This window comes from Bidens hawaiensis, unplaced genomic scaffold, assembly GCF_021521415.1.
Source record: "Bidens hawaiensis isolate Kalapana, Puna unplaced genomic scaffold, B.hawaiensis_p1.1 tig00000512_1, whole genome shotgun sequence".
In the NCBI taxonomy this organism is placed as follows: Eukaryota; Viridiplantae; Streptophyta; class Magnoliopsida; order Asterales; family Asteraceae; genus Bidens; species Bidens hawaiensis.
Window position 1 is genome coordinate 1,669,442 of NW_027491033.1, and position 16,269 is coordinate 1,685,710.

The following is a 16,269-nucleotide window of genomic DNA, read 5'->3' on the forward strand; positions in this document are numbered from 1 at the left end:
GAAGTGGGTGTGTACTTCAGTGAGCCGAGACAGTAATCGGGCGATGTGGTAGGGTAGGGCGGGGAAGCAGGGATGCACTTAGGTGATCTGGGATAATAGGCCGGAGAAGTGTGTGTGTACTTCGGTGAGCTGGGACAGTAATCGGGCAATGTGGTAGGGTAGGGCGGGGAAGCAGGGAGGCACTTAGGTGATCTGGGACAGTAGGCCGGAGAAGTGGGTGTGTACTTCAATGAGCTGGGACAGTAATCGGGCGATGTGATAGGGTAGGGCGGGGAAGCAGGGATGCACTTAGGTGATATGGGATAATAGGCCGGAGAAGTAGGGGTGTACTTCGGTGAGCTGGGACAGTAATCGGGCAATGTGGTAGGGTAGGGCGGGGAAGCAGGGATGCACTTAGGTGATCTGGTACAGTAGGCCGGAGAAGTGGGTGTGTATTTCGGTGAGCTGGGACAGTAATCGGGCAATGTGGTAGGATAGGGCGGGGAAGCAAGGATGCACTTAGGTGATCTGGGACAGTAGGCCGGAGAAGTGGGTGTGTACTTCGGTGAGATGGGACAGTAATCGGGCGATGTGGTAGAGTAGGGCGGGGAAGCAGGGATGCACTTAGGTGATCTGGGATAATAGGCCGGAGAAGTGGGTGTGTACTTCGGTGAGCTGAGACAGTAATCGGGCAATGTGGTAGGGTAGCCCGGAGTGGTGGGAGAGTAACTAGGTGATGTAGTAGTATAGCCAGGTGAAGAGGGAATGCAGCTAGATGATGAAGCCGAATAAGAGCCCATCCCGCCAACATTAACCGTTGACATGATTTCATCATGATAAGGGATTATTGGTGGTGTCATTCCGATGGGGTGACCGTCCAAATTACTAGAGAGCTCATCATCCATAACTTGTTGTAGCTTCTGCTTGTTTTATAACAAGAAAGGTAATATCTCAAGTTAATAAAATCCAAAGATGGAAACATAATACTGAAAAATTAAAAGCAAATATGTTCCAATACACGCATGAGAAAGTTAATAAAATCCAAAGATGTTAACGGCGACAGTGGTGGTGACGACGGTGGGGATAAGAGGTGGGTGATGTTAACTGCGACGGTGGTGGCGGCATGAGACTGTGAGAGTGATGGGGTGTGAATGATTTGTTGTAAGCATATACATGGTGGTGGTGGCCGGAGTTGGTGGTAGTGGTCGGAGTTTATGGGATGGTGGTGGCCGGAGTTGTTGGTGTTGAATGGTGGATGATGGGTTGGATGGTGATAAAGATGATGATTATTATAAAGATGAATCTTTAGTCTAATTACATAAATAGTCCTTAAAGTGGTAAAATGACCACACTGCCCTCATGTGCCTTGCACATGATCAAATTTAAAAAAAAAATAGCTGAGTTAGTGCCAAAGGATGTAACGTGAAAGAGATTTGAAACATAAATTATGTCTTTTGTCATTAAGTTTGCCAAATGACGTCAATTGAAAAATCGTGCAAATATAATGGACGTCTTTTGCCATTTTATCTAAATTAAATATATAGAAAAAAAATTGCTTACTATAAATTCTCATTGTCACAAGAAATAGTTAAGAGTTTTGTGAAACTGAAAAAAAATTGAACAAATTAAGTCGTGAGATAAATTTGAATAAAGAATGTGATTCGACCTTTGGATTTGATTTGTTTAACGAGGATTGATGATGATTATAGTTTCATATGCTCAATCGCTAGTGAGGATTGCTCTCCAGATTGAATGAAATATTATAGCAAAGGGAATGAGTGCGAGAAGGTGTATTTATAGGCGGTCTGCACTCTGCACTACCGCTTTCTTCGGGACTGTGATAGAAAAGGAAAAGTTAGTCGGTTACTATTGGTTTAAACTTAAATACGGTAATAAAAGGTTTAAATTTTAGTCGGTTACAGCATACACCATTAATTAATTCCTAAGGCTATGTGTAGTGGAGGGGCTACAATTGGGGGTGAATTGTGACACGTGGCGCCCAGTCAGCATGGAGTGAAAATTTGTTTTTGGGGTGTAATGGTGTAGGGGTACAAGTTGGGCCCACAGTGGTTTTTTTTATTATTTTCTTTTTATAATTAAACTAATTAAATAAAAACCAGTTTATTTAAATAATTAAATTAAAATGCATTAAAATTAGAAAGAAACACAAAAAAAAACATAACTAAAAAAGAAACTAATATCCGTAATATTCGCGCATTTTTTCACGTCGGCGTTGCATCAATAATTCAGCATCCTCGTGAAACCCCTCCGCTTTGAGGGATTCGTAGTCGTCTTTCGTTTGTTTTAATTCGAATGTCTGGTTCAGCCTTTCTTGTTGTTTGTTGGATGCTCGAATGCCGGCTCCAATTACGGTGGCATTTGTTTCCAAACGACCGACCCACTCGTTTATTTCAACGGGCTCCGTATTAAATCGTGTTGACGACGAACCTTCCCCCTTATTTTTCCTCGATCTCCCGCGTGGTCGAGGCAATTCCTCTACCTCTTCTTCGTCGGGTATATTCAAATCATCGGCTAAATTGACCGTGTCGTCGAGGAAGAAGCTACGAGCATCGGAGGGTGTTTGGTGTGCTCGGATTTGTCGACGACGATGTCTTCGACCTTTTTGAAGGCCGGGATGAGCCGGCTCGTCGGGCGGCCGGAACGGTTGGTACCACATTCCATTTCGAGCAACGACGTAGCTTTTCCCAAGAACTCAAATACTTGGAACGGTTTCCCGGGCCGCTCAACAGTGTGACCCTGAGTTCGAAACTCGCTCAAGGCTTGACCTATAATGTCGACGTCGTTATATCCGCTACGCCAGCCAGACCCCTTCAACCGGTTAATTATCCTGACAAATTTTTGACAATCGGCGTTAAGCCCCTTCCAGTGGGCTTGAACCGCTTCTTTTCACCGGTAGTCTTCGGGTTTACCGGTTATCGCGAGCCAAGCTTCAAATACTTTCTTCCAAAACACCCCGGTGGCTTGAAAGTTAGCTACAAATTAAATTTATTTGTAATAATTAGTATATATTTTAATAAACACTAAATACATTTTTATAAATACTTAATATTAAAAAACTTACCGACGTCGGGATCCTCCGAAATGTTAATCCAAGCCCTTGCAAGGGCCACCTCCTCCTCCTCGTTCCAATGCTTGTATGGATCACGTTGCGCCATCGTCTTCCCCGGTTGTTTTTTTTTGTGTTTACGGGTCGACTTTTTGCTTGAACCGGCGGCCCGTGACGTTTGCGTATCCGGTACCGACTCCGGTGGTGTAGACCTGAATGCCGGCATTGTGTTTTTGGGGCTGAGAAAGTTGGCGTACATGTTTAGGTTCGGGTCGAAAAGTTGAGATAGCTCGGTTGGTTCGGTTGGTTCCATTGTAAGTTCGGTTGGTTCGGTTGGCTTGATTGCGAACCATACATTTGACCAAAAGCAGGGAATTAGTAGTTCGGTTGGTTCGGTTGGCTCGATTGCGAACCATACGTTTGACCGAAAGCAGGGAATTGGTAGTTCGGTTGGTTCGGTTGGCTCGATTGCGAACCATACGTTTGACCGAAAGCAGGGAATTGGTAGTTCGGGTTGTTTCTAGGATTCATTTTGTTTATTTCTTGTAAGAAATTGGGTATGATTTGTGTATAAAATAGATATAAAACAGAGAAGAATGGTGTATATTTATATATATATATATATTGTTTATTTTTTTAAATTCGACCGTTTCACAACGGTCCATTTATTAATTTATTATTATTTTCAAACACCACATGCGACAAATATATGCCGCCCCCGCCCATTTTCGCCCAATTATTGCCCGGGGGGGGGGGGTGTTCCTCCAAAAAATCACCCCAAAACTTTCACTTTTCTCGCCCACTACGTTTAGCCTAACAGGTTACTTCTTTTTGGTCCTATCAAGTATCAACGGTTTATCTAACAAGGAATTGTGTGATTTTCAAAATATATGAATCTCTACAATGTAGCTTGGTACAAGACATTAAAACTCCTCTTCTATATTTACATATAATATGTAACATATTGAATGGACAAAATGATAATTTAACCCTTACCACATTCTCTATTCTCTCTCATGGAGACGCCGTTGGTATGCCCACCGTCGGCGATGATACTTCATGAATTCGTCCAGTTCAAATCAATTTTCCGGCAACATTTAATCCTCTCTTTCGGTTAGTGATTCAATATTAATAATTACAATTCAATTCTCACCTGTTTTATTGTCTCCCTTCAATTTTCCAACGCTAACCAATAATTGCTTTCAGTTATAGATTCAATAATATTTAATCCCTTCAACTTTCGACCTAAATTGTCTCCATTTATTTGTATCACCAATAATTGCTTTCAGTTTGGTCTTCCTAATGATTATGTTGTGTTTATTCAGATTTGCGGGAGTTAGGGTTTAGATACAATTCATTCAATTTTGTTCACATACAACTTCCTTTTACCATTTTCGGTATATAAGTTTTATAGTTGGTGAAAATTTCCAACTAATTAGACATTGTTGATGCCAGGGAAGGTTTTTCATGCAAGAATGTTCAAATGATGGTTCCATTACATATACCATGGATACTTGGCGGAAGTCTAATTTCTTCTCTTGCATTAATTCCAGGGGTGGAAGACACCAATCTATATACCGGCATGCCTATGGTAACCAATATTTTTATAAGTTTTTTTTTACTATTACCCTGTGATGAATGTTGTTAATAAGGATTTGACATGTAACGAATGTTTGTTTTGTTTATCCTTGCAGCTTGCAGTATCGGTTTCCGAGTAGAGACACTGTTGTGTTTGCATATGTTCAGTATGGGATCCGATATGTGATGCTCAGATAATTTTTCATTTTATTATTATTATTTTACAGTTAATAAAAAACATATTGTTGTTGATAACGAATGTAACAATTATGTCATTTTTTGGAAGTAAAAAAAACCCAGGCCTTGGATTTTAGTTTTTCATGAAGAATGTATCATTTATGACAGTTTTTTAAATGAATTTCCTTATTCATATATATATATATATATATCTATGACCGTTTTTGAACTGAATTTGAAAATGACCACGTTAAAATTAAATGGTAAACTTTTCATGCTTTTATACAACAAATTTTTTTATATAAGCTTATGATACTGTGTTTGCATGTGCAAATCTATGTTTCAGAAGTTTTTGACTTGTATTCTAATCTAGAAGTTCAGAAGAAGTGGGATGAAAAAGTCATACCCCAACTGTTGCAGAATATTTCTGAATATAGTCATATGGCTTTATTTAATATCAGCAGATGTTATATATGAAGAAAGAACACTCTTGCTTTGATAATGAAACAACAAAAACTTGAATATACATTCATAAGGTATTGTTTAAATTGAGCATTTGAATATAATTTAATTTGATTTTGTTTTTAGTTTTAATATAATCCTTGAAGTGATACTTACCCAACCACATATTTGTTGACCAGATCAGGATAAAAAGATATATTTCTTAAAACACATGCTACTTTGTTAACCATGGTTTAACCTTGTACAATTTATACAAAAAATACATTTTAACATTTGTTTAAATTGAATTCAAGGTTTTAAAAGTTTGAATTTTTAAAGTCAAAAGTTGACTATCAGGATCCTAATAACATTAACTTTCGTATGTATTCATCGTTAGGCCGGCACTTTCTATGTAATTGACGTGGAAGACAAAACGCTGATTACACCTTACAGGGTAAGCTATCTCATGAATTGACATTTATGAGAATAAAAATTACAGCACGCGTTTACTTATGTATTGGTGGTTGTACCAGACATATACTTTATGGAATATATTATGCCTTACATTTTGGAGGTACCAATTTTAGAATTCTAACAATCCAGCTTGACGGTCAAATGTCAGTTCTTCGGCATGAAGTAATGTGATGTTTTTAATTTTTTTATTATTTGCAGATGGTGAGGGCCTAGCCCCTTTGCATTGGGTTGTTGATCATGGTCATACTGAACTTGCAGAATTGCTTTTGAGCCGGAATGCTGATGTAAACTTAAAGGTAATCTTGATGTCAATCATTTACTTATTGGTGACTAGATCAAATTTTGTGTTTTATTATCTAACTGATTAGAAGGTATTAAAATGAAGCTGAAAAAGGATATGAATTTGGGCTAGGTTTGTAATGAACTGAACGGACACGAAAACATGTTTGTGTTTGCTTGTTTAACTTTAAAACCAACAATTGATCGAAAGCGAACAAGATTTTCTTGTTAGTGTTCATTCAAAGGAAAACGAACATGTTCATGTTTGCAAACGTTCGTTAACAGTTAAACGAGTAGTTCAAAAATGTAAATGAAAGAACAAAACTAAGTATAGGTGAAGGAACACATAACTGAGCTAGATAAGTTAAAGAGTAATGTGAAGAAAAATGTGTTGAGTGAGCCTAATTGGTTCCTAAAAGTAGCCTAACTTTTAATGAGCTAAAAAGATTTTAATTGAATATATTAGCGATACATAAATGAACTTAAACGAACGATTATAAATGTCAAAAAGTGATTCAGGCTAACACGACCACACACCCATAATTAAACGCCAACTGTTTGACTTACACTGGTATGAAATCACATATATGTTTATGAAGCATAATAGGGCCAGACGAACATTGCATTATGTTGTATGTCAGAGAATACATAATTGCATTATGTTGTTGTATGTCAGATAATACATAGCCGAGCTGCACACGAAGAAATGCACATCAACAGATATAATAGACTATGACAGAAACTACCCTTTTGTCATTTGTGATTCGTTTGTTTGATCTTCAGAAGATCAGAAGTGGAAAACCGGCCTGCCACGTCAGCCGACACTAGGAATGATCTAAACGTGGGCTCAAATGCTAGGTAATTTAATTAATCGTCCGCTTATCTAACACATTTATCATCTTAGTATGTAATAATGTGATTGACATGATTGTATGTGTTCTTGTTAGCAGGCTTACGATGCTTTTGGATCATAAAAGAATGCCTAAATATAATAACAATTTGGTGCTTGATGAAGGTGATAGTCTAGCATCAGGGACAGAAAAAGAGCATGCCATTCTCTAGGGATAATCAATGTATGAATTAATCATTAGTTAACAAAAAAATTTAGTCTCAATTTTAGGCTCAAATTCATTATTTTGGGCCTATTTTTTCTACCATAAAATTTAAGCGCGATTGATAAAACTGAAATATTAAAATTCTGAGTGGTTTTTTTGGTAGAAAAAAATTTGTGTATGGTAAAACAATATTGAAACTTTATTGTTGAAAATGTGTGTAGCGTATACTGAGATGAGTGTTTTGGGTTATGAAGGGAACTCCATTTACAGATACATGTGAACTCATGGACATCTCCAAGGGCTTATAGGAAGGACAGAAAATGCTGCAACAATTATGGATAACTTGGCTTTATGCAGGAAAATGGAAGTCGGTTGAATGCTATCAAACGGGATTGTTATTGCAGCTAGCTTACATTACTGGCTTGTAATAGCAAAATAGGGTTTTATGATTGTAAATTAGGTTCAACACTACTTTTGAGTGATGCAAATTGACAACACTTCAATTGACTAATTTTTTATGTTCTAGATGAGTTTTGTATAGAATGTATGGTTAAATCTTGGGATGCAATGTTCAAACAATTCTTTTTTCTTTTCTATCTTTTTTTTTAATTTTTTTGCTAATGTTTACGTATAAGAATTTATCATGATGACTAAAGTCTAAATAAGTTGATTATCCATTTTATGATGTCATGATCTCTTTGATTTATTTTAGAAAAGTAGTAATTTAATTTTATCAAAAACCATCATACGACCCCGCCGCAAAGCGCGGGCTCCTCTGCTAGTAGATCCAAAAGCATTAAGATTTCTTAGTCAAGTTAGTAAGCATCTCCAATTCTCCATCATTGGCGGAGCTATATAGATGACGTCAATTTCAACCGACATCATTCATACATTTCTCTAATAGTTAAATCCATTGGTTTGATGAAGAAAAATAAATTGAACCAATTGGCCATAAAATTTCACAAAACAATTTTTTTAATATAGAACTTTAACCAGATAAAAATGTTACGGAGTAGATGTTAAAATTTAACCAATTAAACTATTAGTCTTATTTATAATTAAAAAAAAAACAATTGTTTTATTTTATTTTATTAAACTAAGCCCAAATCTTCTCAGTAAAAAGAAATTCATTTTGTTAATTTCTCAACAATCAAATTTTCAATTGTTTAACCTTATCACATTTTCTTCTTTTAGTGGACTTACTTTAGTGATAGCTATCTTAGCATGGATCTACGTTAATTGGAAGTGGTTCATGGGAAACCTCAAAATTTAAAGCTATAGTGTAAGTATGTAACGTTATATTGAAAAACTGAAGTGACCCCCTAACAAAACAAGTCAAGTGGGGCAGTGGATAAGACACGAGTTGTTTAGTATGATGGCCCGGGTTCAATTCACATATCGGTTTCGAATTTTAAGTGGCACAGTTTACTAATTTATATACTCAGTTTAGTTTAAGCTAACAAATATAGCAATGCAGTTTAAATTATCTCAATCAGGTCACTAACTCCATCGGGTTGGCCGGATAGTCCAAATGGGTTAAATAAACTAACGAGTGCTCAACATGATTGAATGGGTTAACGGGTCTGAAATCGTTTGAGCCTAATTTCTATGAATGTAGTTGGGTCGATTCTATCATTGATGTAAAAGAGCTCGATAGAACTAAACACTGAAACTGAATTGAGCCGAAATACATCAAATTAATTGGGACAGTTAACTAAATTGGATGGACTAGTTTAGTTGGGTTAGGGCCTCACTAAGTTAATTGAGTTCGAGCCTAATCTAAAATAAATGGGTTTAGGCCACATATTAAGTATTTAACTTGGGGTCATAAATTGCTTATTCTAATCGGGTTATAATCCAATATATTAAGTTTTTGGGCTTTCGGGCTATGCCCACATAGGCAAATTATTTAGCTTTGGTCCATGTCACATTGTGGGTTGAACTATAATCATGTATAATATATGCATGTATCTATTATAATTCTTATCATCTAATAAGTTAAATAAAGAGAAAATGGAATTGAAAAAATTAATGACCGGGCATAATTATTGAGACATAGTTGCAACTGAAGTGTTAAAACGACTAAATTCAAAACAGCTTAAGCTTAGAACAACCGAGGCGATTCTAAAACTTCTTTTAATAGTTAGGAAATTATATCTCAAACAAAGGAGAAAAAAAGCTAGGGAATTGGACTCAGCTCTGATTGTCGGTTATAGAATTTGATGGGCTGGTTTGTACAAGCTTTAGGCTTTTATGGGCTGGTTATGTATCAAAGAATTTGAGTGGCACCGTAATATGATTATATGCTATGGTCTTCAAGTTTGGGATTTTGGGTGTTTTTGATTAGTTCAACTTCCTTAACTACCATATTTGAAAAAATAAATTACACTTTTAAGCATTTGTTTTAGAATAAAAAAGGTTAATTTCTTTAGACTTCATGTGTGGTCAGTGTTCTTGTTATGAGCCATGATACTAATTTGACTACATTTTCATTATAAACGGGTAAAGTTTTCATTAGAGACAAATGCATGTAACTAAATCTACACATGGTTGGTTTCATGGTTTGATTACTTTTGTTTTGCTTTCATATATCCTTCTCTCAGCAACAACATATACAAAGATACACAGCATATATAACCAAAAGTCATAAAATGCATCACCAATGCACATTTTATATAACTTACACCCTCTCCTCTTTCATGTTGTTCCTCAAATTAGAAGGAAAATAAGGGTGACTTATGTGATATGTGTTCTTAACTTCTTATCAAAATTTGCACTTCATCCCAATTAAACTACTCATCCAAATGTCTCAAGAACATAACAAGAAATGAATAATACTTCTCCTATCTTCTCTAAACATAATGGAATATGAAAATCCAAACGGATAATACAACTTTTAGCACAAACTTGACGCGACTCGCTAATTTTGACGCCAAGTTGAGACATCCAAGGACCCAAGGAAAAGTGATTCCCGGTGTTCAAAATTTCTGGATCCGCCTCTGGTCACAAGACATTGAACTAACATTGTGAGGGATCTTGGTCACGAGGATGACCAAGCATATTGGGTTTTGTTCAAGTATTGAAACGAATATTCGGGATAAGAGAATTTAAGAGAAAGAGAACATTACATGTTAAAAATAACCCAAGATAGAAAAATATTGTATTTTGTTATATTCGCCCTTATGTACAACTATTTGATGCACGGAATAAATTATCTTCTATCCTTGTGAAGGAAGTACATAATTAGTATATTGATGATGGTTAGGCCAATGCACTCCTTCCCTTGATACAGGTAGAGGTGCAGAATGTGCAATGTAAGTAGGATACTCTTGCCCAGGCATCAATACCGAAAAATCTGACGCGTACGTCGATTGTACCTGTCACAAATCAATACACACGCTCATTTAATAGATTTTATAAATATCATGAAAGTTTACAATGACGGGTTGTATGATACAACCCGCCATTGTATAAGAGTTGTGTGTGTGTGAACCTACACGCGGTTGTGAATTTACAAGCTTATGCATTGGCCTCGAGTCCTGGGGAGAGCGATGAGTGCCGTGTTCTGGTAAAGGAAACGATGCATTTGGTCGAAAAAGATGTTCAAATATCGCCATTATAAGGAACATTGCTATTAAGACAGCCGTGGCAACAAAACCGAAAGAAATAGCGTTCATTGATGTCCCGAAGTTCTTCCATGGACCGTCACCGTCGCCTCCTATTTGAGGCGGGCTGTGGGGCGAATCGGTATACATGTTCCAAGGTTTTGATCTTTCTGAACTGTACTCATTCATACTGCCTTTTAATGGTCTCCAAGCTAGCAAATCAAATCCCTTGAAAGAAGAACACAAAACATAAAAAGTAAAAAAACATATATAGTAAGCTTGCACCACAAATATAAATAATTGCTAAGTTGGCATAAAAAAAAGAAGAAAAAGCCAGCATCTCCTAAAAATTCACTAGAGAACTATTTAACATATCATTGAAATTTGAAACTCAATAACCACAAGATGTGTTGTTTGACTGTTTCCGCCACTTCGATAACATGTTGACAACCAAGGACAAACTCGATTAAGTTATAAACACCTGTCACGTGTAATGGCGAAGCTTGGACACGAATATCGGGGGGTGTCAGAATGTATTTTAAAAATCATAAACGAGGGGGGGCCTCAAACTTTTGGCCGAAAACAGGTAAAATTATACTCCGTATAAAAATTTTCAGACGAAAAACAACTAAATTTACACTAATGCGCGAAAAAACAAGGGGTCGGGGCCACCCCTGGCCCTTGATGTCCTTCGCCCTGGTCACGTGGCACAGTAAAAAAAATAAACTTGTTATCATTGAATAGTGCATGATACTCGATTTTAATGTGTTATTTACATATCCAACAGTCGAGGTACACTTATTTTACACCAGTAAAAAAAATTTGTGTTTGTCACGGTCGTTAACCAACCTCAACCGGTTTTGGACAAACTCAAATCTTGTTTCTTGAAAGACGAGAAAAGGGTATGTTTTCGTACAAAAGAAATCGAATATAGTACCTGTGTTTCAAACGAAGACGATCCCTTTAAGCCATGACGCACGGTAACATCTTTTAAGTGTTTGTCCTCTCGAAGACGGTTTTGAAGAAGGAAACACTTTTTTGTTGGAGAGAAATGAGAACACAATATTCTACCTATGATTGTATTATATGTTAGGGAGAGTTGATGAAAGGTTGTGTACAATGATAGTTGATGCCTAACTTGATGAATACTATAGTATTAGTAAGTATACCTTACTTGTTGCCTAGAGAAACCATAAGAAAATATAACGAGAAATGAAATCAAAAGCCTGGGCCTTTGTTGTCTGGAGAACCACAACAAGAGTGACCTATTAGTCCTTTTTTAAAGCATTATATTTCTATACTTTTCATCTGGCATTTTATTAGCATTAGTATTCTCTCTAGTGGTGTGCGGGTCGGGTAACGGACCACATGGATTAATATTTAATTTATAGTTTGATTGACTTGTTAATATTTTACTTTTTTCTTTAATAACTTTAATTGTTATCTTTACTTTTGTTTTTCTTTTTTTTTAAATGTTATTATAAAACCATTATTCTAGTGCGAACAACAATTATTTTGGAAAAACTACATTATATTACAAACTTGCTTTTAAACTGCTTAATATGTTAACATTTTTTTTTTATCTTTTTCCATTTAAGAACGGGTTACTCAGTTTAAACTTTAAAAGTAGGAGAAGGATTATTTAAGAACTTATCCTTATTGCAAAAATTCGAAATATCTAGTCTCGATTTCTTGAATTATGCATCAAACCTTTCTATTTATAGCAATCTGAAGGATGGTTCACGAGGACATTTGTCACCCTCTGAGCTAGCCATACGACACTTGTCAAGCTTGTTGCGACACATGACAACAACCATGACACTTGTTACCCACGAATGACACATGTCATCAGCAATAGACACTTGTCACAGGGCAGAGGAGGCGATGTCACTTGGCACACTACCAAGTCCAACCACACACAAATACTAAACCGGCTCTCAAGCGTCGATGCGAGCTTGCGAAGTGCAAAATGCGTTATCAAAACGTTACTTTGCACCTGTCACCCGAGCCGTGCAGGTGCGCGTCGGGTGCTTCGTATCCTTGCTTTGCTAATGCCACCAAGTTTGTGTAGATAAGAATATATTCTTGTGAGTCATCCTCCAAAGGAACTCACAAGTTTATCATTTTACCAATATTAGACGAACTTATTTCTTATTTCACCAAAGTTCAAGTTCTCAACTATATACTTTAAAGTATCGATATTGCATTCATCTTTACTCTTTGGACTCATTAATAATTAGTATATCACTAACACATACTAATAATTATTATTAATCCAAAAATTTCCAACATAAATTGTTAAGAAAAAAGGTAGAATAAAAATGAATAACAGAAAAATTAATTTATTTACGAAATTCGAAGCGTCTATACTTCAAAAATGGTTTATCTATATGTTATAGATTAGCGTGTTTCTAAATAACTTAGTTGAAATATTAATTTACTCATTTTAAATATTGTTTGTGTTCCTGCTAACAACGATTTGATGGTTCGAAAACATTGCATTAACCAAATCATTTTGCGATTGTACTTGTTCTTGGATGGACTTTCTTGCACATATATAGCATGTTTGATCCTATCAAAAGCATATATGCCTGACCCGACTGAGTCGGATGTAACGAACCATATGGGTATGATAATTGAAAGATGGGAAACATGACACATTCCACTAGTATAAAACAAAACATGAATGAAAGGTGCCATAAAGAAGTAAAGGGGCCTGTGTTTATAAATTATTGAAATCTTTCCAAACTTTATATTAAACAAAGTAAAATAAAAATGAAAATAAAGGAGAATCAATGTTGGATATGAGACAGCTATGCAACCATGATACAAGCCAAGACACAAACGCTCCTAAGTAGTTGATGTTGACGGCATCAACAGACTTGTGTTTGTTTTCTTTTAACGGAGGTATCTGACTTTTAACGGACTAAATATTATTTCTTAACAAGTCATCATTTATTTTATTTTTAACTTAGGAAAAAGATGCATATATTCAATGATGAGGCGGTGAGGGTTGGCAGGTACAATCACCTCTCCACTCTCATCTTTTTATTTTTCTTTAGCATGTATAGTGATTAAAAAACCTATAGTATAAATTATATAAACAAATTTAGAAAAATATTGGTCCCCGCCCCTCTTTATCATTAATAATACATATATTTTACCTTACTTTCTAGACTTCTTTTTGCCTCCTATACTACACACACTTTTATGTTTGTGAAATAAAAAATATTGGTATTGTTATCATTTTGGGTAAGGGTATCAATAATGTCGGATTAACGGGTTAAAATTGGTGAGCTGAAATTTTGAATTGTTCAACGTGGACACCACTCAGATGTTTTTTGTGTAAAAAACATCAACCCAACCTAATGTAACATAAACACATTTAGCATGTTTAGCAAAATGTGTCAAACACGGTTGACAGGTAGTAATTAAATTGTAAATGTAAATGTGCTAATCATGTTGGTGAGTTGTAAAAGTGGGTTAAATGGTAAACATATCCTTCCAGGCGCGACCCACTTAAATAACATGTTAGCCTATACAATATCGTTTATTTGGTTACTATACATTGTTGGGTCTGAAATTTTTACACGATCTGGTTGTTACGCACTGTTAGGTAACATTTCCTATGACACTTATGGGTTATGCGGCAAGAGGCGGCAAATAGGACTTTAGAGTTTTATTTGTAAGGGTTTGGCCAATGTATGGGCCACCACCCCGAGGGAGCTCACCCGGGATGAAAAGAAAGTTTTGTAATTTAGTTAGTTTTATGATATTCATAACTTTCGATCTTCTGTTGCCTAATTTATTGTTGTTTGATTGTTTGGCTTATAACTACATGTATCTATCCTTTATGTAAAAACGAGCTTGAAATCAAAGATCTAGGGGAATATTAAACATATTAGATATGATTATATGACAACCTAAATCTACTTATATTCTTGTTGTGCTTAAGTTATGTCGGAAATCTTACCCTGGTCTCTTTGGTAACATGTTTCAAGATAAGAAAAGATGATGTGAACATCATTAAATAATAGGATGTACTTAGCCCATCAAACGACCGATCAATCCGGAGTTTCATAGATTTTCCACAGTTTTATACTGGAATGGGTACTAATGAACGGCTTAACGATTTCTTTAAACGTAAATGACTGCTATACAACGGTTCCGGTTCATGCCATCTATCTTAGTCGATCTAGATCAAGATTTTCTTTTTTACCGCAACCTTTTCTTAAATGTTTGTAATATATATATTAAATCAAAGTTCAATTTTCTTTTACAACTCCAAACCATCATCTACTCTAAAGTGAATAAAAATAAATTTAACACAGATCATATCTTAAATATATATAAACAAACTCTTTGTTCTTTTCCCTTTTTATCTTTTGTTCTTTTTCTTTTTGTTTTTCCACAAGACAATCACCATGTCCTTGAAAGATGCAAAAGTCTATGAACTATCATTACCTGTAACTTCATGTACATCATTTCTGTTTATAAACATCCCATGTGCAACTAACTACCCATTTCTCTTTACACTAAATTTACCAACTCAAACAACCTCAAATTTCCAATTTGCATATGTTTTTTCACTTTTATGACAACAAAGCATGTTACCACAACCACAAGGTATAAACTTTGGCTCGACCAGTGACGATCTTGAACGAAAATGTTGAGGGGGCGACGAAAATATGTATAAAAATTTTCAAAACGAAGGTCGGGCTCAACATTTCGAATGGAAACGGGTAAATTTACACTGTTGTGCATATAAACGTATGGGGTTGGGGCCACCCCTGGCCCTAACTATCCTTCGCCAATGGGCTCGACTGGCAAGCGAGCATTGATCTGTCAGGCTCTAGCCCACACTTATATACGTTCACACATGACCATGTAGTTATTCACATTCATATGACATTTGTGGAAGATTTCAACATTCCTTCTAACTAGGGCCTAGGGGTGTGAATTTATCATTTTATCATACGATATGCATCTAACAAAGATTTCATATGTCTAGGTTTAGCTAAACCTAGTTGGATCAGTTTTCTGTCACGTTCATAAACACATTTAGCTAAATAGGTTGGTCTTAGGTCAATCTCTAAGGGCATTATGCGTTTGCTTATTATTTTTACAACCTTTTAGGGGCATTTATGCTAACACTTAAAGTACAGATATTTTATATAAAAAATTAAAAGAAAAGGAGACATTGATGTTATTGATGTTATTAATGTGAAAGGGACCAAACTTCATATATTTAACGCGATATGTTGATATTAGTGTTTAAAATTATTTGGGTTCGAAAATGACATGTTAATAGTTTAGTGGATCCTATCTTCTAAGTGTTTGAAGAGGTAGGTCCCAGCAGAGCCCAGTTGGACCCGCAGGACTCACCTTGAAGAGAGACGTCTGCGCATAAACCAACTGGATCCGCAGGACCCACCATGCTCAGAGACGTGACGTCCTTACGCGCAGTACGCAAGCTGTTCCCGCAGGAAATGCCTCCCAATGGTGAAGTACTCCGCCTGTTCCCGCAGCTGCGGATACAAGCCATCAGGGAAGGCCACCCGCGTAGCAAGGCTACACGCACAAGGCACTTAGCTCTCAATAATTCAGCTGTCAC

General features: G+C 36.2%; 2 protein-coding genes across 4 annotated transcripts in view; both read right to left on the reverse strand.

Moving 5' to 3' along the window:
* The window catches only part of LOC143633674 (putative elongation factor 1-gamma 1), a 153,461-nt gene that overhangs the window by 18,891 nt on the left and 118,301 nt on the right, over nucleotides 1-16,269 (reverse strand). The window lies entirely within an intron of this gene.
* On the reverse strand, nucleotides 10,197-11,954 carry LOC143631116 (uncharacterized). Of its 3 annotated transcripts, XM_077099975.1 has the most exons (4): nucleotides 11,825-11,954; nucleotides 11,593-11,726; nucleotides 10,548-10,883; nucleotides 10,197-10,427 (listed from the first exon to the last, which is right to left on the reverse strand). In XM_077099975.1, the coding sequence occupies exons 3-4, from the start codon at nucleotides 10,842-10,844 to the stop codon at nucleotides 10,269-10,271; spliced, it is 456 nt and encodes a 151-aa protein (XP_076956090.1). In that variant the 5' UTR covers nucleotides 10,845-10,883; nucleotides 11,593-11,726; nucleotides 11,825-11,954; the 3' UTR covers nucleotides 10,197-10,268. The 3 variants fall into 3 exon arrangements, with proteins under 3 accessions (XP_076956090.1, XP_076956083.1, XP_076956092.1); XM_077099968.1 differs by having other exon boundaries at nucleotides 11,593-11,940; XM_077099977.1 differs by lacking the exons at nucleotides 11,593-11,726; nucleotides 11,825-11,954 and having other exon boundaries at nucleotides 10,548-11,038.

Excerpts from the sequence above, each read along its gene's own strand:
- LOC143631116 (XM_077099975.1), bottom strand. The coding sequence starts at position 10,844 with ATGAATGAGTACAGTTCAGAAAGATCAAAACCTTGGAACATGTATACC. Across the intron at positions 10,428-10,547 it reads TTGTAAATTCACAACCGCGT|GTACAATCGACGTACGCGTC; the intron begins GTAGGTTCACAC and ends GATTTGTGACAG.